Genomic DNA, 24,404 nt, shown 5'->3' with positions numbered 1-24,404 from the left:
AGACCATGTCTCAAAAAAAAAAAAAAAAGGAAAGAAGGAAAAAGAGAGTAGATGTAGTATTAATTGCATTTCCTTGATGAGTAAAGATTTTAAGCACATTTTCATATTGGCCATTTGGATATCCTCTATCCTATTTTACAAAATATCTCTTCAAGTTTATGCATATTTTTTATTTAAAAAAATTTTTATTGTGGTAAAATACATAGAACAAAAGTTACCACTTTACTATTTTAAAGTATGTAACTGTGTTTATGCCTATTTTTAATTAGGTTATCTCTTTTTTCTTGTTTTTTCAGCCATTTAAAAATATATACATATATTCAGGATATAAAATCTTTGTTGAATATATATATACAGAGAGAGAGACAGAGAGAATGCAAATGTCCTCATTTAGCGTGTCCTCTACTGTCTTAATGCTGTCTTTGATGAAAATTAGTTCATAATTAACAAAGCCCATTAGCAGTCTTTTCTGATTAGTGATATTTGTATCCTGTTTAAGAAGTCAACTACCCTGAGGACATAAAGACATTCTCCTATGTTTTCTTCTAGAAGCTTTACTGTTTTCCTTTCACATTTAGGTCTGATTTACTTTCCTTTTTTATTGGTGGGTAGTATGTGTTTGCAACTGAGTAGTTCTATCAATCCATTTCCTGCCTCTAATATTCTGGGGATCTGACAACCTTTTTCATTTTGTCTAGTCTTTGCCCCTTTCAGTCTAAGCTGGTAGTGTTTCTTCTGGTATAAAATTCTCAAAATCCTTGTGGGATTCCCATATATGTCAAGGGAATCCATGTCATTGACAAATGTCTTCTCCCAAAATTCTTTCTGGGCAACCCTATCTCTATTCTTGGCTTCTGCTGAGATGATTGATTGGATCCATGAGTTATATATCTAACCTTCCCAGCAAAAGTTTGTCTATGCTCTGAGTCATCTCCAGAACAAGCTATATCACTTTTTGTAACAGCCTGAAAATTTTCCAGATCATCAAGTTCTGGTTCCTTTTAACCTAACAGTTCCTTACTCACTTTATCTCTTTCATCTTATATTCTACTATAAGAAGCAAGGAGAAACAGGATCACAAATCCCCCACTTTACTTGGAAATTTCCTCAGCTAAATATCCAAGTTTGTTGCTTAAAAGTTCTATTTTCCACTTCACAGTAGAATATAATTCAGCCAAGTTTTCTGCCACTTCATAACAAGGATAGCCTTCCCTCCAGTTTCTAATAAGTGTCCCTCATTTCCTTCTGAAACCTCACCAAAGGCACCTTTAACATTCATGTTTCTAGCAAATTCTGTTCATGATGACATATGTATTCTCTAAAATAACAACAGTTTTGTTTTCCATTTTCCTCACTTCCTTCTGAGCCCTCACAAAACCTAGGCTTTTCCCTATCATGTACCTTAAAATTCTTCCAGCCTTTGCTCATTACTCAGTTCCAAAGCCACTTCTACCATTAAGTATTTGTTATATCAGCACCTTAATTCCTGGCACTAAACTCTGTACAAAGTTTCCTAGGGCTGCCATAATAAATTATCATAAGACAAGTGATTTAAAGCAACATAAATTAATCCTCTCATTGTTGTGAATGACAAAAGTCTGAAATTGACGTGTTGGCAGGGCTACACTCCCTCTGATGGCTCTAGGGGAGAATCCCTATGGCTCCTGGCATTCTAAAAATTAAGTCATATTTAAATTTTATGTTTTCTGCCAACACCTTTTTTATTTTATTTTATTTTTATTTATTTATTTATTTTGAGACAGAGTCTCACTCTGTTGCCCAGGCTGGAGTGCAGTGGTGGGATACCTGCTCACTGCAACCTCTGCCTTCCAGGTTCAAGTGATTCTCCTGCCTCAGCCTCCCAAGTAGCTGAGATTACAGGTACCTGCCACCACGCCTGGCTAATTTTTCTATTTTCAGTAGAGACAGGGTTTCACCATGTTGGTCAGGCTGGTTTGGAACTCTTGACCTCAAGTGATCCTCCCGCCTCAGCCTCCCAAAGTGCTGAGATTACAGGCCTAAGCCACCATGCCTGGCCCAGTCTCTGACATTCTTTAACTTGTGGAAGCCCAACTCAAATCTCTGCCTTCATCTTCACATAGCCTCTCTCTCTCAATCTTCGATTTGTCTTCTCAAATCTCTTTCTCCTTTCTAAGGACACAAATCACTGGATTTAGGAACTATTTTAAATTCAAAATGATCTCATCTCAAGATCCTTAATTGCAACTACAAAGACCTTACTGACAAAAGTGTTCACTGTATTAATTTGCTAAGTGCGCGATAACAAAATACCACAATGGAGTGGCTTAAATAACAGTTCTGGATGCTAGACGTCAAATCATGATGTCAGCAGGATTGGTTTCTTTAGAGGACTAAAAGGAAGAATCTGTTAGGCCTATTCCCTAACTTCTGGTGCTTGCTGCCAGTCTTTGGTGTTCACAATAGGGTTTGAGTTCCCATGAGACTTTAATGCCTCCACTGATCTGGCAGGAGGCAGAGCTCAGGCAGTAATGCTAGCTCATCTGCTGCTCACCTCCTGCCTCCTGCTATGTGGCCCATTCTTAACATGCCACAGACCAGTATAGGTCTGTGGCCTGGGGATTGAGGACCCTTGCTTTAAGATCATGCAAATATCTTGTTCCTCATCAAGTTTATCATCAATCCTGACCCAAGATTTATTACCTGTTAATGATTCTTGTCCAATCAATCTTTACTATGATGATTGCAAAATGATTCTCTAATTTGACTGTTTATTCCACAATTATTAATCAGCATCCTAGCATATGGAAAAGTCATCCTTTTCCCCAATTTATCTATCTATCATTAGTATGGACTCATGGATTCCTATTTTTTCTATGGTTCAATATTGTCCTTATTTATTTTGATGACAAATAGTCCTAGATTTGGCCAGTAGGGACCTCTTCAAGCTAGCTTCTGTGTTCTTTCAACATGCCTTTATCATTTTTTAAAACATTTCCTTGCTTTCTGTTAACATTAAGATGTTCCAGAATAATCATACCTTTTCTTCCCCAGCCCTGGAGACCAGCCATTTCTCCAGAAATCCCCGATTCCTTTTAGTAGGAAATGGTATTAGAAAACAAAATGAGTGCCAGGCATACTGATTGCTTATCAGGATAAGTCTGAGTCTAGATTCGTGCTGTCCAATTTGATAGCCATTACCCACATGTGGCTAATTAAATTAAAATTAATAAAAATAAAATAAAATAAAAATTCAGGATGGGCACAGTAGCTCACACCTGTAATCTCAGCACTTTGGGAGGCTAAGGCGGGAGGATCACTTGAGCCCAGGAGTTCAAGACCAGCTTGGGCAACATAGCAAGACTTCTCAAAAAAAAAGAAAGAAAGAAAGAAAGAAAAAGAACTCAGTTCCTCAATTACATAAACCATGTTTCATGTACTCAATAGCTACACGTGTCTAGGAGCTACCATATTGGACGATATAGATTTATAGAGAATTTGAATCACTTCAGAAAGTTCTATGGTTCTCAAGACTTTCCATAAAGAAAAAAAAGAGAAAGTTCTATGGTATATGGAATATCACTATTCTAGACCATTGCAGTAGGCAAATCTAGGACACACATACACACACACACAAACAGACACACATGAGTTTCCATTTGCTATTGCTTAAGTATTTTCATATGTTTCATTACATTAATTCTTTAACACATTAAATGATTATTTATTGAGCACATACTGTCAGACAGGTAGTCTTCAAGGCCCTGTAGATCTGGAAATAAAAAGATACAGTCCCTATTCTCTAAAAACATACCAGTTAATGAAAAGTCACAAACAGAAACAATTATAGAAGAGTGTAATACATTTCAACTTAGCGAGATTAAAACAGGGTGCCGTAACAATATATATATACCATTCTGGGGATACCAAGGAAGACTTCCTGAGAGAAATGACATTTAAATTAAGTTTAGAAAGGCAAATAATTATTGGGCTGACAATATGGGAGATAAGTTGAGGGTCACAGAATTTGGTATTCTCCAACACTTTTTTCACTTACAATCCTTTCTTTCTCTCCACCATAACCTTTAAAACTCAGCTTATCTTTCAAAACCCATTTTTTCTATATATTTCCTAATACCTATTAACCTTAGAAACCTTGAAATATACTGTCTTTACTAATTTCAGGCCCACAAAACATTTGGTTTATTTTTGTTATTATAAATGTTTATAAAAAGAACATGGGCTTTGGAATCAAATTTACTGTTCATCACTCTTAATCTCAATTTCTGTATCTAAAGGTGGTATTAATAATACCTAATTGTTATATGCTTGATGGTTAAATAATGTAGTAAAATTGCTTAGCACAGTAGTGGCTAAAATGTGGTAAACTAAGTAGTCTACTAGTAGCAGTAATCCTACAACTTGCTCTGTCCTTTGCTGAAAGTCTTAAAATGTTTACACCTTTCCAGGCCAGTCTTTACATTATCAAAGCACACGTTATATTATTCTAGTAACAACTAGCAAATCACTCAAATTATTTAAGTGAATTTCTTCCAGTCAGAATACTATGGCCTATTCACATGTAAAATACTTTATACAGATAATTCTATTTATGACTATAAAGTCACAAAATTACATTTGAAAAATGTTGTTTATCTATTGCTTACAGCAATTTTAAACAAAATTATTAAATAAGATATGGTTTCATATATAAAAACTTTAAATAAAAATTATGTTCCCATTAGGTTGACTTAGGTAAAAAAATATTTTTAATGATGAAATAAAACAATTTTTTAAAGAATAATTTCAAATTGGGGTATCATACATTAGTATCATAATCGTTCAGTAATATCTGAGCTACTAAACAGGAAATGTCTTTTTTTTTTGAGATGGAGTTTTGCTCTATCACCCAGGCTGGAGTGTGGTGCCATGATCTCGGTTCACTGCAACCTCTGCCTCCCAGGTTCAAGTGATTCTCCTGCCTCAGCTTCCCTAGTGACTGGGATTACAGGTGCCTGCTACTATGCTGGGCAAAATTTGTATTTTTCATGCTGGGCTAATTTTTGTATTTTAGTAGAGACGGGGTTTCGCCATGTTGGCCAGGCTGGTCTCAATCTCCTGACCTCTAGTGATCCACCTGCCTTGGCCTCCCAAAGTGCTGGAATTACAGGCATGAGCCACCACACCCAGCAGGAAAAGTCTTTTAATAAAAGCTAATTTTTCAGCATCCACATTCCTATTTATAATTGGACCTTGATAAAAGAGCTTAAAATTGGTTCCTAACAAGGCATCTTTATTTTAATGCAAACATATTTAAATAGATAATGTAATGATAATCAGAAAAAATCAATATTAAATAATAGTATCAATAATTTCTTTCCTTTAATATATTAAGAAATCTAAAATAATTTGACAGGGAAGCATATACAGCAAGAACTAGAGGTAACTTGTTTTGCCTTTCATCACAGCTGGTTTAGAAGTACACTAAAGGAAGTATAACCATTATTTTGTTCACACATGAAAAATATGCTTTTCAAAATGAATGTTTCTAATAAAGTATATTTAATTTGTAAAAACTGTAAGCATGAACATCCAAAATTGTATTGCTTATGTCCTAGAAGAAGGAAAAGAAATGCTCAACAAGTTAATAAATACTAAACCTAAAAAGGAAGGCAATGTTACTTCCTCCAAAATAACTGACAGCTGTGCATATTTTCTTCTTCTGAGCAAATATTTATGAGGCAATTATGTAGTACATGTGTGTCTACCTCCTTATCTTTGCCAGTACATTTCAAAAATTACCTTGACATTTTATTTTCTCTCAAATTAGTTTAAGCACAATAGTGGATTTTTTTTTTTTAACTGGGGATGTGAGAAGTTCCAGAATACACTGCTTGCAGTGTTTAAAAAAATTACTAAATCCCACTTTAATATTATTAATACCTACCATATCATTTACAAACTATATTTGTAAGTTTTCTACATGAAATTATTCAAAATAACTGTTACTCTAAATAACAATCCACATCTTCTCATACATGAAATATGCTGATGGTGAATCATTGATCATGTTTTCTTCCCAAAGGCAGCCTTACCTGTGGAGTCCAATAAAAAGTAGGGCTCAATCTGTAGAGTTTTCGTTTGTGGAAACTCTGAAGTGGCCTTGTTCGGGCTGATGTACTCATGAAAGTCAAGGATGAAGATTTCAATCTTGTCCTGTCTTTTCTCTTTTTCTTACTGTGCTTCTGGTTAAGTAACCAGCTACTGGAGGAAGACAGCTCATCTAAATTCTCGGATGCACTGAAATGCCATGAAATAATTAAGGGGTAGAAAGCGAACAAAACAAAACAAAACAAACAAACAAAAAAGACAGAAACTAAATGTAAATTGCTTGACCTATTAAGAAAGAAGAGTATTAATTTTAACCAATTTTGTAGTAACAATTGGTAAAAGATTTTGTATTAATGGGAAATTACAGATTCAAGTTGTGAAAACCATTTTTACATCTATTTTCTCCTGCAAAACAAATATCCCATAAGTTAGAAAATGCTCAAAGTTCACTAATATAATGTAATTGCTCATTGTAAATCAATAATTCATGTCAATTACAGTGTTTTAGCTATTTACATAAAATTCTTTTTGTGTATGATGAAATTACATAGATTATCAGGCTTTGAAAAGGGCTAAAGTCATCACTGCATTATTAGTTGCTCTAATATAAGCACTATATATTAATAACATTTCGGTGAATTTTGAAACAGAGCTGTAACCCTACTATATTTTAGGATTTTTTTTAACTTCAGATGCTACAGAAACTACAATTATAAAATAATGAAATAGGTCATGTAAGCTACAAATGAAAAGAAGCATAATAATTTTATATTTATTCTTTATGTTTTTTAAATATTATATTTAAATATTTCAAATATTTTACAATATCAGAACATCAGGAGCATGATAACCCTCATTGCCACATAAATTTAACTTCATTTGCACTATTATATTATATATACAATAATTAAGCTTTTCAGGTACTACAAGGTACCAATTTCAATGTTAGTTATGTAGACAAAAGCTAGTCAATTTAGTATTCTAATGCTAACGAATAGATGTGCTATATGTGATACTGCTGTTCAATATATAAGATCTAAATATGCTATTTGGTTCAAGTAGAGTTGGTGTTTATCAGTAAATATAAAATATGATTTTTATATAGCAGTATTGTTTTGAATCACATTTATGGCTATTATATAATATTATATTAGCTTGTGAATAAAGTAAATAATTCAAGAATGCTTTATATAGTAATGAGAAACCAGAAATAAAGGTGTCTGAATGGCTTATGTTGGTAAAACTAAATAGAATTAAATATGGCATTTGGTGACTATCATGCATTCAACAAATACATAATTGATTATACATTACTGGCCAGACCAGTATAGAAAAAAAAAAGTTGATGACAACTATTTCACTTTTAAAATATTAAGTCTCCAGACAGCTCTAGCAAGAATGCTTTAAGTCTCATTAAATAAAAGGTTCTAAAAATCTTTCATCAGGTTGCTGGCTAAGAAAGATTTAGAGTACAATGCTTCTCTCAAATTAACAGGTCCAATCTCACAGTTGGATGTTACTTTCTGTCATATCAAGGGGGAGCAGAAGGCATATAGAAGAGCCAATATGAAGTTAGGCACTGAAGAGGCTAAGTGGCTAGCATAGAAGTGAGTCAAGGTCAAGAACAGGTTTCAGTAGCTAGCTGGCATTAGAAGTAGTAAAGTCAGGAGACGTAAGATCCAGGAAGGTAGGAGTAGATCCAGCACCAAGAGAGGTTCTTTGTCTAGCAAGTCAGAAGCCCCCTTAGGCAGAACTTACATTGGCTCTTTAAAAGACATTGCTCTGGAAGTGTCTAGGGAAAATAAAAAGCTTATTCTGGAGTCTGAGACCTACTTAACACTTACCTCTATTTACAACTCTAGTAGTTAATGAGATGTTAGCTTTCCCCTCCTGACAGAAGGATTAGCCCAAAGAAGATGAGCCCTCATCTTATGAATGAAAAGACACAACTCATGAACTGGCTAGAGGCTCATAGCCTGGTTTAAAGATAACTGGAAAGCTTATCATTTGTGTCACTAACTGTTACATAGTCATGTGTCACTCAACAACAAGGATGCCTTCTGAGAAATGTGTCATTAGGTGATTCTGTATTTGTGTGAACCACTGAGTGTACTTACACAAACCTAGATGGTAGAGCCTACTACACACCTAGGCTATATGGTATAGCCTGTTGCTCCTAGGCTGCAAAACTGTACCACATGTTACCATACTGAATGCTGTAGGCAACTGTAAAATGATAGACATGATATTAGTGTATCTAAACATAGAAAAAGTAATGCATTCTCTACAACATTATCATAGCTACAAGTCACTAGGCAATAGAACATTTTCAGCTTCATTATAATCTTGTGGAACCACTGTTGTATATGTGGTCCTTTATTGACTAAAACATCATTATGTGGTGCAATACAGTATATATATATATTTTTTAAGTTTCTAAGGTGGCTGATGTATTACCAGAGAAAAAAAGTTCAGTTTTATTCTTTTTCTTATGTTCCCAACTGCAGGCAATTTATCCTTGTCTCTTATTACAGAGACATCTATGTCATCTGTCACTTTAGTTATCTGATTTTCTAGTCCACAAATTACGAAGAGAAACAGAACTGCAGAAGTCAGCCACGAGAGCAACAGAGAATATCAATCTGACTATAGCAGAGAAAAGAATATGAAGTACAAAATATTCCTTATGAATGCTGAGTACCAGCAAGAAATCATGAATGTTTCATTCATTCAACAAATATTAATTCATGCCCATGATGTGACGCTCATTAATCCAAGTGCTAAGGAAAATAACAGTTCAGTAAGATAAACAAAAAATTCTTACTGTCCTGAAGCTTACATTCAAGTCCAGGAAGACAGATAATAAGCAAGTAAAAAATTAACAAAATAATATCACATTTGTTACCTCATTTGATCTTCACAATAACCCAGAAAACAGGCTGTTTTCATTCTATCTGTGATCCAGATTGCTGTGCAAGATCACAATGCTACCAATTGGTCAATTTGGGATTGAACTGTGATCTAATTTCAAAGTGATATTCTTAACAATGAAAATTTCCTTCATAGCACTTGATCAAAAAAATGACACTTGATTAAAAAAACTGTATAATTGTGTGATACCTTAGGTAGTGTCATTTTTTTCACAACTAGACTTTCTATTACAAGGATAGAAATTCCATCTGGTTTTGTTCATCATCATATCTGGTATCCAATTCAAATGCCTGAGACACAGAAGTCACTCAGTAAGTACTTGCTGACTTTTCAGTGAACTATTTTATAGATATACAGCCATTTATCTCAGTAGCCCCTGAGAATGTGATAATGGTGATGAACCTGAGTTATCAAAAAAAATTAAGTTCAGCTCTTTCCCATCTTGCAAGATGGCAGGTTAAAAAGTTGAGAAGCCAGATTCTAAGGAGAAGAAACCTGAAAGCAAGAAGGCTGATGCTAGTGGCAAGGTGTAAAGAGGTAATGTCAAGACTAAAAATTCAAAGACCAAAATCCTGTTGTTGTCAGAGGAATTGGCAGATATTCTGGATCTGCTGTGTATTCAAGGAAAGCCATGTATAAAAGGAAATACTCACCCACTAAATCTCAGATTGAAAAGAGAAAGGAGAAGGTTATTGTAGCCATTACAATATCACTTGGTGGTGACAAGAATGGTGGTACTCAGCTGGTTAAACTTCGCAAATTGCCTTGATATTACCTTAGGGAAGATGTGCATTGAAAGCTGTCGAGCCACAGCAAAAAATTGCAAGCCAGGCCCCAGGATGATTCTGATCATCCTCACTGGACACCACAGAGGCAAGAGGATGGTTTTCCTGAAGCAGGTGGGCAGTGGCTTGTTACTTGTAACTGGATCTCTGGTCCTCAATTGAGTTCCTCTACGAGTAACACACCAGAAATTTGCCATCGCCACATCCACAAAAATCGCTCTCAGCAATATGAATCCCCAAACATCTTACTGATGCTTACTTAAAGAATCAGCAGCTGTGGAAGCTCAGACATAAGAAAGGTGGGGTTTTCAACACCAAAAAAGAGAAATATGAAATTACAGAGTAGTGTAAGGTTGATCAGAAAGCTGTGGACTTGCAAATTTTACCAAAAATCAAAGCTATTCCTCAGTTCCAGGGCTTTCTGCAATCTGTGTTTGCCCTGATGAATGGAATTTACTCTCACAAATGGGTGTTCTAAATTTCTTAAGCAGAATCTCATTAAATAACTGACACATTTTCGGGAGAAAATTAAGCTCAGCACCACCCAAAAAGGCAATGTGTAATACATTTTATTTAAACAATTCTTTCCAAATAGTTTAATTGAAAAAGTTTTTGGAACTTAAGTGGAATCTACAACCCTCTTACTGTCATGGATACCTCTTTCCATATAATTCCTAGGGTAGAGTTTAAAGTCACTAAGACACATTGAGTACAGTAATTTCTATTTGCCAATTCTCTTGATTTAGGCTAACATAAAATTATTACATCCAATACAGCACAACAGTGATATTATAAAGATACACACTTTAGGCTGGATTGAAACCTTTATGTTTTTACTGTGCATTTGTTTGAAAAATATAGAATAACATAAGATAAGTATTTAAAATGGAAGAATATTAACACTTGAAACTACTTTAGAAAATATGTTCCATTAAATTTAGATTAAATAAGTGAGATGTAAAGAGATTAACACACCTGCCCAAGGTCACAAAATGTCTAAAGCAAACAAAATACATAAAAGCTGTATATTATTATAACTACTTTGCCCTCAAGCCACCAAATTATAAAAACACTATAATTGATTAAAAATAAAAATTAAAATCTTTTTTTGGGAGGGGCACAGGGGAGATTGAATGTCCCAAGATGGTCTTTTGAGGAGATACATTTTGTATGAAAATAAAACCCAACAGTGTGTTTATGCTGAATTTCAGAGTGCTGGATTTAGTTACAGAGTCCCATACAAATGAAGTAAACCAAAGGCAAGAAAACAACTTCCCAAGAGATGACAGAAAAATAGATAGTGCCTCAGTGACTCCTGTAACTGTATAATAAATGTCTTCGTAACAGTTGGCCTACTGTGCCACCTACACAGGTTGTGCAAAGGGATACCTACAAATGCCCTCAAGCCCTTATCCTAATTCAGGCCACATTGAAGCACTTTTTTAAAGAGTAAGAATAGCTTAATCGATGACTAGTATATGACTAAGATCAGAAATAAGGCTATATCCAAAAATTTAATATAGTTTATGTCCTTACATTAAAATACCAATAGCTAATATTATTAGGTTATTTCTTATGTGCCAGATTTTGTTGAGTTTTTAAAAATGCTATTTCTCACAAAACCATATACTATCTCCCAGTATGTGGTATGTTTCCTGTAAGATATACATTTGAACTTTTGGTCATTTATCTATTGAGTGGCATACTACATTTTAACAGGTCTAACATTTACCCTTTAAGATAAAATTATTGTAGAAACTGGATCAGAGGAAAGACTGAGTAATTGTCAAATGTGGGTTAAGACTTTATAAATTTTTTGGAACACAGAATATGTTTAGGCACCATAATAATTTTTTTTTTTTTTTTGAGACAGAGTCTCACTCTGTCGCCAGGCGCCAGGCTGGAGGGCAGTGGCATGATCTTGGCTTCTAGGTTTAAGCAATTCTCCTGCTTCAGCCTCCCTAGTAGCTGGGACTACAGACATGTGCCACCATGCCCAGCTAATTTTTATATTTTTAGTAAGATCATGTAAAACAAAGTATACATAATCACAGTAAATTACCAAATGTCCTGCTTTTTTGTTTTTTGGGGGTTGAGACAAGGTCTTACTCTGTCAACAAGGCTGGAGTACAGTGGCATGATCATGGCTCACTGCAGCCTTGACTATCCTGGCTCAAGAGATCCTCCCACATCAGCTTCCTGAATAGCTGGGACTACAGGTGTGCACCACCATGCCCAGCTAATTTTAAAAAATCTTTGTACAGATGGGGTCTCACTATATTGTCCAGGCTGGTCTCAAACTCCTGGACTCAAGGCATTCTCCTGCCTCAGTCTCCCAAAGTCTTGGGATTACAGACGTGAGCCACCCTGCCCAGCCATGTTATTTTTAAATATACCCTTTTACCTGTATCTATGAACATTCTGAAGCTTCCTGTTACTATATTGCTACTATAATATCTAGTGTTTGTATTAATTTACATGTTTCAGCTCAGTGTGTACCTCAAAATTCATGACTAAATTTAAGAGTGCTTTTCAGGTCATAAAGGACAATTCAAATAACTGTAGCTATTGGTCCTCTTTAGACATTTTTCATCACCTTCTACAAGTATGTAAGATGACTTTTATCAGGAAAGACAGAACAAACCATCTGAGATTAAGACAGATTTGACAGATAAAGGGTAAGGATTATAAACTCAACAACTATATCAGTCCTTACCACCAAATTTCAAGATAACATGAAATAAGATTTAATTCTTTGTTTCCATACCAACAAATTAAATATCACATTCCTGTGGGACTAGTCAAATTTTGTTCATAGGTTTAGGATGAATAATGTCATTTAAATATTTTTCTAAAACTATGAAGGCAAATGTGACTTCCTATGTGACTATTTTCTATGTATCCCTTTTGAAGTATATAGTTTATATCCTATGTTTTGCAACCTTTTAAAAAATATAAAATATAAGATGCATATGCATAAGTACTTAAAGCACTTATCTCATGTTTAGCTTGTAAATGTGAAGCAATAACTCCTCTTACTCTTCCACTTTCCCACAACCAGCACTCACAGGTCAAGAAACAGAACATTATCAGCACCCAGGAAATGCCCCCTCTTATGTGGAGCTCTTCTATTGTACTTAATTTAAGAATAATAAAAGCTAAATCAGTACTTTTCTACTGGCAGCCTGAATAATTCAAGCACCTCAGTACAATTTAAATCCATTTACCCTCCTTCTGACCTCTGTGTTATTGCTGTTATAGACTTTTTTTTTAGCCCCACTAGACATATTTTACTACTGTTTGCTTACACATGCCCATATGGTTACTTACCATTTTATTTGTTCTTTAGCCCTTTTTCACCTCAAATTTTCCATCCAGATAATACACTATTGCCTGAAGTATATTCTTTATGGTTAGAGTCTATGAGTCTATTCTCCTAGCTTTGGTTTGTCTCAAAATGTTTGTTCTTCACACTCGGACTTAAAAGATGATTTCTCTGTGTATAGAGTTTCTAGGTAAATGGTGTTATTTTCTTTCAACATACTAATGGTACCATTCCACTGTACTCTGGCTCCTATTATTACCATTGAGAAGTCAGCTGTCAGTCTAACTATGCTTTCAATTAAGATCATGTCTTTCTCCCACTTATGGTTGCTTTTTGACATTCCATGTATCTTTGTTTTTTCACATTTCCTCTACGTCCAGAGGTAGATTTCTTTTTAGTTGTCCTGATCCAAAATCTGTTTGGCTTCCTGAATGTGGTATCTTTCATCAGTTCAAGTAATTTTTCAGACACTCTCTCTTCAAATATTGCTTCTATTTCATTCTATAGTGCTTCTTCCAGGTCTCCAACTAAGTGTCATATTAGAGCTTCTCACTATTCTCTACATTTTAAAATAACTCTTCTGTATTTTCCACTGTTTCATATCTTTTGCTACATTTTGGAACTTTTCTTCTAATACATCTTCTATGTCACACATTCTCTCTTTAATTGTATCCAGTTTGCTGCAGAAACCACTTAGTTATTACAGTCAGTATTTTTCAGAAGTCTTATTTAGCCTTTTTCCAAATGTGCTTATGTCACTTGATGTAGTTTGTGTTCCCTGCTGGTATTTTGAGCCTATCTTTTATTTCTATAATCAGACAACCATTTTAAAGTGATCAGTGTTTGCTAATTCTAATAACTGAAAACTTTATGATCTTTTTTTGCTGTCTGTTGTGTGCTCCTTATTCTTACTCTTCTTGCTCTGTCTCCTTATATGTTTGATTGTATTTGACTGTTAATCACTTCCCTTGACAAATTATTCATGAGGATTTCCGAAGGCTAAAAAAAGGTGCCATCCTCCAGAGGAAATCTGTATTTGCCTCTGCCATTCCGGAACCATTTAAAACTAGGGATCTCTTGGATCACTCACTGAGGCAAATTTGGACTCAAAATCCATGTAAAAAGTCTCCACCATGGTTAGAACATCTCAAAGACAGGCTTTCTTTTATCTTCTGCTATGCTTAGCCCCAAGGCCAATCTCCCAATGGTTCCCTAGTGGTGGAGATAGGCAAACAGTTTTACTTCATATTTACCTTTACTGTAATGGCATAACCCCTGATGGTTCCTGCTAAATATGAGGATTTTATTTCATCTTCCTGACATGGGCAGGGCCAAGGGTTGTGATCTATTTTTTTTTTTTTTTTGAGACAGAGTCTCACTCTGTCACAGGCTGAAGTGCAGTGGTGCAATCTTGGCTCACTGCAACCTCAGCCTCCTGGATTCAAGTGATTCTCATGCCTCAGCCTCCCGAGTAGCTGTGACTACAGGCGTGTGCCACCATGCCTGGCTAATTTTTGTATATTTAGTAGAGATGGGATTTTGCCATGTTGGCCAGGCTGGTCCTGAACTCCTGGCCTCGAGCCATCTGCCCATCTCAGCCTCCCAAAGTGCTGGGATTACAGGCATAAGCTATCTTGACTGACCTGATTTATCTTATCATTCCATAATCTATTAAAACTTCAGCTTGATTTTGCTGGATTTGGTTTTAGTTTCTCTCCTCCTTTCCCCCAGAAGATATCAAAACCTCAATTTAATTTTATCTAAATTTAGCCTCAAACAAAAGCAGATTGCCGTGCTTTGCTAACTTTTTGAGCTCTGGCTTTCTCTCAGCTTTTGGCTTGGCAATTTCATTAACATTTGCTAATTTCTAATTTTTGAAATAAACAAAAATTAAAAATAGAATTATCACATAATCCAGCAATTTCACTTCTAGAATACCTACAAGAACTAAAAGCAGGGACTCAAACAGGTATTTTGTTCATCCATGTTAATGGCAGCCTTATTCACAATAGCCAAGAGACAGAAGCAACCAAATATTTATCCACAGATCAAATGTTGTCTATATAAAAACAGAATATATTCAGCCTTAAAAAGGGAATTTTGACACACATGCTACAATGTGGATAAATTCTGATATTATGCTAAGTACACTAAGTTTGTCACAAAAGGACAAATTCTATGTGATCCCACTTATAAGGTACCTAGAGTAGTCAAATTCATATAGAATGTAAAATGGTAGTTGCCAGAAGCTGACAGCAAGAAAGAATGGGAAATTATAGTTTAGTGGGTATAGAGTTTCAGTTTGAGAAGACCAAAAAAGTTCTGAAGATGGATGGTGATGATGATTATACAACATTTTGATTGTATTTAATGCCATTAAACTTACATTTAAAAATAGTTAAAATGGTACATTTTTGTTATGTATGTTTTATAATTTTGAAAAATATTTATGGTGAGTTTTCTTACCTGCCCATTTATTATAAACACATAAATACATCAATAGTATTTATATGCTTAACAAGGACATCTTCAGAAACTGCTTTGTGGTTTAAGTGTCAAGTCTGAAATACTATTAAATAGTCTAAGCCCTTACTCTTAAAATCCTTTGAATCTGAAAGATTTTTCTTCATATAGAGCTATGTGAAGGAAAAATAACAAAGGTATTGGAAAACAGCAAGACATAAGAAATAAAATTAGGCCTCATTTGATATTCTACTCCCAGGGTCAAAAGGCTCATATAGATACATTTCACATTACTTCAATCCAGATACCTTTGAATCAAAGCTATTTCATATACTATAATACAAAATTACATCTCCAATTAATTTAAAAAATCAATAGTAATATTCTCAAACATGAGTAACATTTAAAACCTTAAATTTGTAGAATTTCAGTATGTATTTATTTCATAAAAATTTCAATTAGAGAATACTTTAAAAGTTGAATTCTTAACTAGTTTTATAAGCATCAATTAAGTACTTTTCATCATAAGCATATTTATAGTTAAGGGGTTTTAAAAAAAAACTTCTTAGAAACCACTAACACCCTTTCCTAAGGGTGAGTTACTCAGGCACCAAAAATAAAGAAGGAGAGAGGAGAGGGAAAGTGAAAAGGAAGATGGAAAAAAGGAAAAATGTTTTACTTGTCAAAGCTCCTCAAGCTCCCTTTACCACTCTTAGCTAGTCTATAATCACCTCAGAAACAAGTGTATCCACACCCATCTTAATCCATTTCATGCTACTCCTAAAGAACAGGCATATTTTCTCCTGTAATAAGATCCCTCCATAACTTGGTGATAAGGTGTTTCTACATTTCTCACCTGTAGCTCCTTCCTTTCCCTTTATTTTAATAAAGATGCTTAAATTTCCTCCATCTAAGAAACAAAAATATTTTCTGTGACTTCGTGTGTCCCTTTTATCACAGTCTTTAAAATCAGTGGCCTTGAAGGGTAATCTTGACTCCCTCTCTACTTCTTCTCCAATTCTATTAACCCACTCTTACCTCTTTCTCCATCATGCTCTTGCCAAAGTCTCTCTTGCCAAAGTCTCAACACATTACTGACAAAACCAATAGGTATTTTCAGTACTCTCTTTGGCATATGAAACAATAGACCACGTTTCCTCAAAGTGTGCTACCTCTCCTTCAGTGTTATTATTCCTCTTATCTGCAATATAGTCTAGTTTCTATGTTCCTGGTTAAATAGATTTATAGATTTTTTTATACATATTATCACAAACTGTAGAATCTTTATAAAACACTTTAATGAAATCAGGAGTCAGGAGTATCCCCCCAAATCTTTTGTTTTACATGGTAGTTTGCTGGTTATCTGGTAACAAAGCACTTATAAAGAGCTATTAAACTTAAATATAAATTATGCATTTTAAATAACTATCAACCATTCTAAATTTGATCACTTTCTCTTTGATTAAAAGTAGATAAAGTATTACATTATCTAGCAAATGTTAGAAAATAAATAACTTTCCTTCAAGGGAAATATGATATTTTGACAACAAATAGGAAAATAAATGCTTTTTGAAACACACATTATGTAGAAACTATTTTAAAAAGACTTCATTGTTGCCAAAAATATCATTAATTAAAACACACGTCAGCATACTTCAAAAACTTGAAGAACAAAATTGTTATCTGCTTTTAAATCTATCAAAACATTTTCATAGGTTTTGAACTTGTTAAAAACTTTCAAAAGCAAACCTTTCAATTAGTTTGTAACAACAACTAACTGACATGAGGAAAGACAATATTCAGTAGCTGATTTCAACAACAACCTCTGAACTACTAGTAGACAGAATAAAAAAACATAATTTAGTAAGCATGGCTAATTTTCCATTTCTTTCATTTGGATCTACATATCTTTATGAGGTATCTTTTCCAAGTCTAACAGTTATTAAAAACCAGTATTCAAACAACTACACACAATTCCATTTTTATTACATGATATTTTATTAAATAGTTACATGTTTCACCAACCAGACTGTGAGTTATTTACAAGTGAAGACTTTTGTCTTAGTATTTGTGTCCCTAGAACTCCATGTGGCACACAATAAATAATTATGCAATCAATGCTTTGCAAATGAATGACCAAAAATACAGGCAAGTATATTAAAATGAAAATTCACACACACATCAACAGAAACATGTAACTATGTGTGTAACTGTGTAGTACTTGATGAGGTAAACAAAGTATTATCTAAAATGGGATTAGCCCCAAATCACAATGCTTATACACCAATTTGATGTGTTTTATGGCTCAACTTAAAATTCATTCAGCTACATTATAACTTTCCTAATTAGGATATGTTCTCATAAATGAAAATATCATAGTTGTCCTATACAATATGTGAGAATATTTACTTTCAACGTGTTTTATCAGTGATATGAGGAATGAACATAAAGTCGAGAAGAAAATGAAGCAAAACCAATAGAACTGTTCCCACAATAGAACAATGGATACATAACATAAATAAAACAGTAAAAGTATTAAAGATTAGATGTTCAAAATAACCAATTAGAAATAAAAATCAAATGTCAGCTTTATACTTTTAATTATTTATTTGGAGACAGACTCTCACTCTGTCGTCCAGGCTAGAGTGCAGTGGCGTGATCTCGGCTCACTGCAACCTCCATCTGCCGGTTCAAATGACTCTTGTGCCTTAGGCTCTTGAGTAGGTGGGACTACAGGGGCACACCACCATGCCTGGCTAATTTTTTGTATTTTTAGTAGAGATGGGGTTTCTCCATGTTGGTCAGGCTGGTCTTGAACTCCTGAGCTCATGTAATCCACCCGCCTCAGCTTTTTATTTTAAGACTTGGTTTATATCTGCTAATCTCATAAAGAATTTGATGGCTACTTAGTATAATTTTCACCATGGTATAAATTTTCATTTTATGCTATATTAGAAAGTTATTAAAATAATAAATTACATAATTTTAGTACAATATTTCCCAATACAAAATTACACTTTGTTCTCTATGGTAATTAAAGCAAAGAAGCTGACATTCCAATTTTATCTGAAAAAAATTAGACAATGCACACATAAAATAATATTCTATTAGTATGTCTTCTAATTTCTTCAAAAGGAAAAGAGAAAAGTAAACAAAATAAAGTAGAACAAATGCTGTTCCCAAAAAAGGATTAAGATTCATAGAATATATATTTTTGCTAATATGACATATATAAGATAAATTACTAATGATTGTAGGAGTTATTAATTATACTCAGAAAAAAATTTACCTTATTTATAAAGCTAAAATACAAAATGATTAAAACTTAAGCTGAATCTAATAGGTGATATCTACCAATCTTCTGTGCTCAAATTATATCTAGGGTCTTTTTTCCCTCAAAATACATTGCAAGGGCAGCACGGAGTTCAGAAATACAAAAGCTACAAAATGGAAGGTACAGTACATAAGGCAGTATTTCTATAGCAAACGTTATCACTGCTATTCTTTTTTAAGAAACATTATAAAACTTCATGGAAAGCTTTCTCCATCACTCCTAGATTTATCATGACCTCAGTTATATAAATCTAATATTATTGAAGAATGTATCCATGGTAAATTGACTGTACTCTAGTAGTCCCTAATGTAGAAAAAAAAAAAAGTAACCATAATACTTAAAATAGCAAAACAAAATCAAAATAAGATAAAATAGGCAAAGTCAAATTTAAAAGCTAAGCTATCCCATTGATACCTACCTCCTGTAAATGCCATTAGCCAGACATTTATGGCTACAGGATTTGGAAGAGAGGGGTGATGAAGTTGGGGACAAGTTGAGAGGGGCAATCAAACTGTTGATGATCTCAGTCAACTGTGCACTCTGCAAGGAAACAGTCAACCTTTTACTACTGCTAAGCAAGAAATGTGAGTTAAAGCTCAGACGTATAGTGCCAATTAATGCTTAACTTCTCATAACACACGTTTTTATTTTAGTAAATATTTTATTCAACAAAGATGATTTATACAACTGATATTTCCATTTATTACAAATCAATCTACATTTTAAGTACCCATTCTTTTCTATATCCTTTTTTTTTTTTTTTTTTTTGAAACGGAGTTTCGCTCTTGTTACCCAGGCTGGAGTGCAATGGCGCGATCTCGGCTCACCGCAACCTCCGCCTCCTGGGTTCAGGCAATTCTCCTGCCTCAGCCTCCTGAGTAGCTGGGATTACAGGCACGCGCCACCGTGCCCAGCTAATTTTTTGTATTTTTAGTAGAGACGGGGTTTCACCACATTGACCAGGATGGTCTCGATCTCTTGACCTCGTGATCCACCCGCCTCGGCCTCCCAAAGTGCTGGGATTACAGGCGTGAGCCACCGCGCCCGGCCTCTATATCCTTTTTTATTATAGTTCCTTCATCTACCCATCCCATCATCTAACATATTTAAACCCAGCTAATAGCCTCTATATAATATTTCCCTTGAGGTAGGAAAATTAGTAATTAAAAATCACAGATACAATTTATTAAGTGCCTACTATGTGCCAGGCACCATATTAGGCACCACACACAGAATACTTCTAATCTTTACAACTAACCTGCAAAGAAGATAATATTAGAGGTACTGATATCATTATTATTAATACCAGTACAGATGAGTAAATTCTAGCAAAGAAAGATTAAGTAGCTTGATCAAGGTCTATAAAGTTGGTATAAAATGGAACTAGGATTCAAATTCAGGCCTAAATCTAACAGCATGCTGTTTCTCAATATTTTTCCTAATTCAAAAATATCAGGGTTTTTTTAAGCACCTAAGATTTCACTGACCATTATCCCAAACTTAAATATATGTAGTAAATATTATTCTCAAAACAATCACAATTATAATAAGCAAAAGCCACATAAAAAAGAGTACATTTCTACAATAGAATGACAACTATTTTCATTACACCTGTAATCCATGTTCATCATAGAAGAATTGGAAAATATAGACATTTTAAAAATGAAAAGAGTGTCATCTGTAATCATACATCAAAGAGAAAACCAGAGCTAACACTAGGTATATATTTCTCCCTCCATACTAAGTTTTCTGAGTATATGTCAGCATGAGTATACATTCAACATGCACACATAAACTTTTTTTTTTTTTTTTTTTTTGAGACGGAGTTTCGCTCTTGTTACCCAGGCTGGAGTGCAATGGCGCAATCTCGGCTCACTGCAACCTCCGCCTCCTGGGTTCAGGCAATTCTCCTGCCTCAGCCTCCTGAGTAGCTGGGATTACAGGCATGCGCCACCGTGCCCAGCTAATTTTTTGTATTTTTAGTAGAGACGGGGTTTCACCATGTTGACCAGGATGGTCTCGATCTCTTGACTTCGTGATCCAGACGCCTCGGCCTCCTAAAGTGCTGGGATTACAGGCGTGAGCCACCGCGCCTGGCCACACATAAACTTTTATTTAAATCATGTTACATCAATTTCCTAAAACCTGGTTTTCCCACTTAATATAGTGTGATTAACTTTTTAAAAAAATACAGACCTAGTTCAACATTTTCAATATTGCAAGATATTCTATTGTGAAATAAAGGGGTATATAAAATAATTATTTTAGAACTCTTCATTTGTATGAAACTAATATCATGCTATTAGAAATAATAAGACTAAATAATAGAATAAAATTAAGCGTGATATTTTATCCCTTCAAAAAGTCTTTCATGAGAAAGACCTTGAAATGTTTTCACCATTTATTTTCTTGAAAGGGTATGCATCTAAGTATGTTATTTAAAAAATTATTACTCAGTTTTTAGATCAAAGCTCATTTTTATTTTTATTTATTTCTTTTTTTGAGATGGAGTCTTGCTCTGTTGCCCAGGCTGTAGTACAGTGATGCGATCTTGGCTCACTGCAGCTTCTGCCTACCAGGTTCCAGCAATTCTCCTGCCTCAGCCTCCCAAGTAGCTGGGATTACAGGTGCACGCCACCACACCTAGCTAATTTTTGTATTTTCAGTAGAGATGGGGTTTCTCCATGTAGGCCAGGCTGGTCTCAAACTCCTGACCTCAGGTGATCCACCCACCTTGGCCTCCAAAAGTGCTGGGATTACAGGCGTGAGTCACCGCACCCAGCCAAAGTTCATTTTTAAAATCACCAATAGAAATGGATTCTTTATCATTTAGCAAGTGATCATTAGTTAAGCAAATAAATTCTGAAGTATCTGATACTTTCTGGTTGGAAACACTAAAACACTCTTGTCATTGTTCCACCTCCAAAAAACATCATCTAAAATATTTAAGCAACTAGAAGTCACTCGTTGGGTATATGTGACTAATAGGCCAAGAAGGGGGAAATTACAACCCCTATCTTTACCCTAAGAATCAGCCTACTCTGGCCCAATAAAATCTTGCATACATGAGTCATATGGGGAATATAGAGAATCGGAAAGTCACGGAGAAAATGTGAATAAGAAAAGTAAAATTAAGAGAAGCATAATTTGAACTCTGAAAATAAAAACTTACCAATTATAAGTTAAAACACTAGCTATTCATAACAAGATTTATAATATAAATACACCAGTAGCAAATTCATTTTAAATCATTTAAGCAGAAGACTCCAACTCCCAGGGCTACTAATGGGTACCTATCCTTGGCTGGTAGAAACCAGGCTGCACAGCAGGAGGTGAGCACAGGGCCAGCAAGAATTACCACCTGAGCTCTGCCTACTGTCAGACCATCCACGGCATTAGATTCTCATAGGAGCATGAATCATACTGTGAATTGCATGTGCAAGGGATCTAGGTTGCGTGCTCCTTATAAGACTCTAATGCCTGATGATCTGAGGTGGAACAGTCATCTTGAAATCATCCCCCCACCCTTACCCTGTGGAAAAACTGTCTTCCATGAAACCAGTCCTGATGCCAAAAACGTTGGGGACAGCTGACTTAAAGTACTAAAAATAAGGTATTAATACTTTTCAATTTATGAACTATATATTATCTAACAATGCAAGCATGTATTAATACTATGAATCAATAAGTTATTTTTTAAGTGAGTCTACAACTCAATAGTGCCTTTCTTTATATTTTAACTTCTAACTCTAACAAAATTACTTTAGTCAAGTCAAAAGATTATGAGTGAACAGTTATATATCAGTAGATTATCCTAAGAAAACCATGCATAGTAACAGCCTCGCCATCCCTACCACTTAACTCACTCCTCGACTATCTTCCTCAACAAGTTTTGTTTCAGACAGTGTCTTGTTCTGTTGTCCAGGCTGGAGTGCAGTGGTACCATCTGGCCCACTGCAACCTTTGCCTCCTGGGCTCAAGTGATCCTTCCCTCAGCCTCTTTAGTAGCTGGGACTACAGGTGTGTGCCACTAAGGCCAGCTAATTTTTGTTTTTTTTTTTTTTTTTTTTTTTTTTTTTTTTGAGACGGTGTTTCGCCCTTGATACCCAGGCTGGAGCGCAATGGCGCGATCTCGGCTCACCGCAATCTCCGCCTCCTGGGTTCAGGCAATTCTCCTGCCTCAGCCTCCTGAGTAGCTGGGATTACAGGCACGCGCCACCGTGCCCAGCTAATTTTTTTGTATTAGTAGAGACGGGGTTTCACCATGTTGACCAGGATGGTCTCGATCTCTTGACCTCGTGATCCACCCGCCTCGGCCTCCCAAAGTGCTGGGATTACAGGCTTGAGCCACCGCGCCCGGCCAATTTTTGTATTTTTTGTAGAGATGAGGTCTCCCTATGCTGACCAGGCTGGTCTCAAACTCCTGGGCTTAAGTGATATGCCCACCTCTGCCTCCCAAAGTGCTCGGATTATAGGAATGAGCTACCATGCCCAGCCGACAAGTATTTAAAAACAACTTAAGCTTTTAAAACTTGACCTATAAAAGTATTATTACTACGTTTTAAGAACAAATGACTTGTTCATAGGCAATTTATTAACAACCTCTACAAGTAATTGCTGCTGCTCAAACTCCTGGGCTTAAGTGATATGCCCACCTCTGCCTCCCAAAGTGCTCGGATTATAGGAATGAGCTACCATGCCCAGCCGACAAGTATTTAAAAACAACTTAAGCTTTTAAAACTTGACCTATAAAAGCATTATTACTACGTTTTAAGAACAAATGACTTGTTCATAGGCAATTTATTAACAACCTCTACAAGTAATTGCTGCTGCTCCTTTCTGCATCTTTTTCTTCTGTTCTCTTTACGTGGAGCCATTACTAGAATCACAACTCCTAGTTCCCTATACTATCAAAGCCATCTGCAATGAGACCTAAAATGCTACTCAGAGTCAGCTTCATTGGCAATTTCCATCTGCAATGAGACCTAAAATGCTACTCAGGGCCAGCTTCATGGGCATGCAACCTGTGCACCAGGCTGACTGCAGATGGGGGCTATGCTTGCTTAGTGCTCTGCTGTCGCTGTCTTTAAATTCATAATTGTTTTTAACAAAGGGCTCCACAATTTAATTTTGCACTAGGATCCGCAAATTAGGTAGTTCTGATGTCATCTCAGGTCCAACCTAAAAAACTAGGGATACCAAGGAGAAAGAAAAAAGTATAAGAAATCTCTTTTACAAATGAAAATATCTTAGAATTAATTTAATCAGATTATAAATTCCAATAAATAAGTAGTGACCTAAAGATGGTGAAAGTAGATTTGACTGAGTAAGCAAATAAATTACTCTAGAATGTGAAACAACTAGGATCAAACTGAATGAGGGTTGATTGTATTAGATGAGGAGTGGGAAAAGAAAGAGGAAAGTGGGAATATAGAAATATAACAAAAACTAATTTAAATCACTGCTTATATTGCCA

At 35.1% G+C, this 24,404-nt stretch overlaps 1 protein-coding gene across 4 annotated transcripts in view; it reads right to left on the bottom strand.

Moving 5' to 3' along the window:
• Window positions 1-24,404, bottom strand: part of KANSL1L (KAT8 regulatory NSL complex subunit 1 like) — a 143,735-nt gene that overhangs the window by 46,784 nt on the left and 72,547 nt on the right. For all 4 annotated transcript variants that reach the window (XM_064373041.1, XM_012445995.3, XM_064373040.1 and 1 more), the window contains exons 5-6: window positions 19,347-19,468; window positions 6,075-6,279 (exon numbers count right to left, since the gene is read on the bottom strand). In XM_064373041.1, the coding sequence (XP_064229111.1) occupies window positions 6,075-6,279; window positions 19,347-19,468 (327 nt within the window). The remainder of the gene's footprint in view (window positions 1-6,074; window positions 6,280-19,346; window positions 19,469-24,404) is intronic.

The sequence above is a fragment of the Aotus nancymaae genome, unplaced genomic scaffold (assembly GCF_030222135.1).
Source record: "Aotus nancymaae isolate 86718 unplaced genomic scaffold, 86718_ANA_hifiasm-v0.15.2.pri h1tg000008l, whole genome shotgun sequence".
Lineage (NCBI taxonomy): Eukaryota > Metazoa > Chordata > Mammalia > Primates > Aotidae > Aotus > Aotus nancymaae.
The sequence above is the reverse complement of the archived record's forward strand: the minus strand, read 5'-3'. Positions and strand labels throughout refer to the sequence as shown.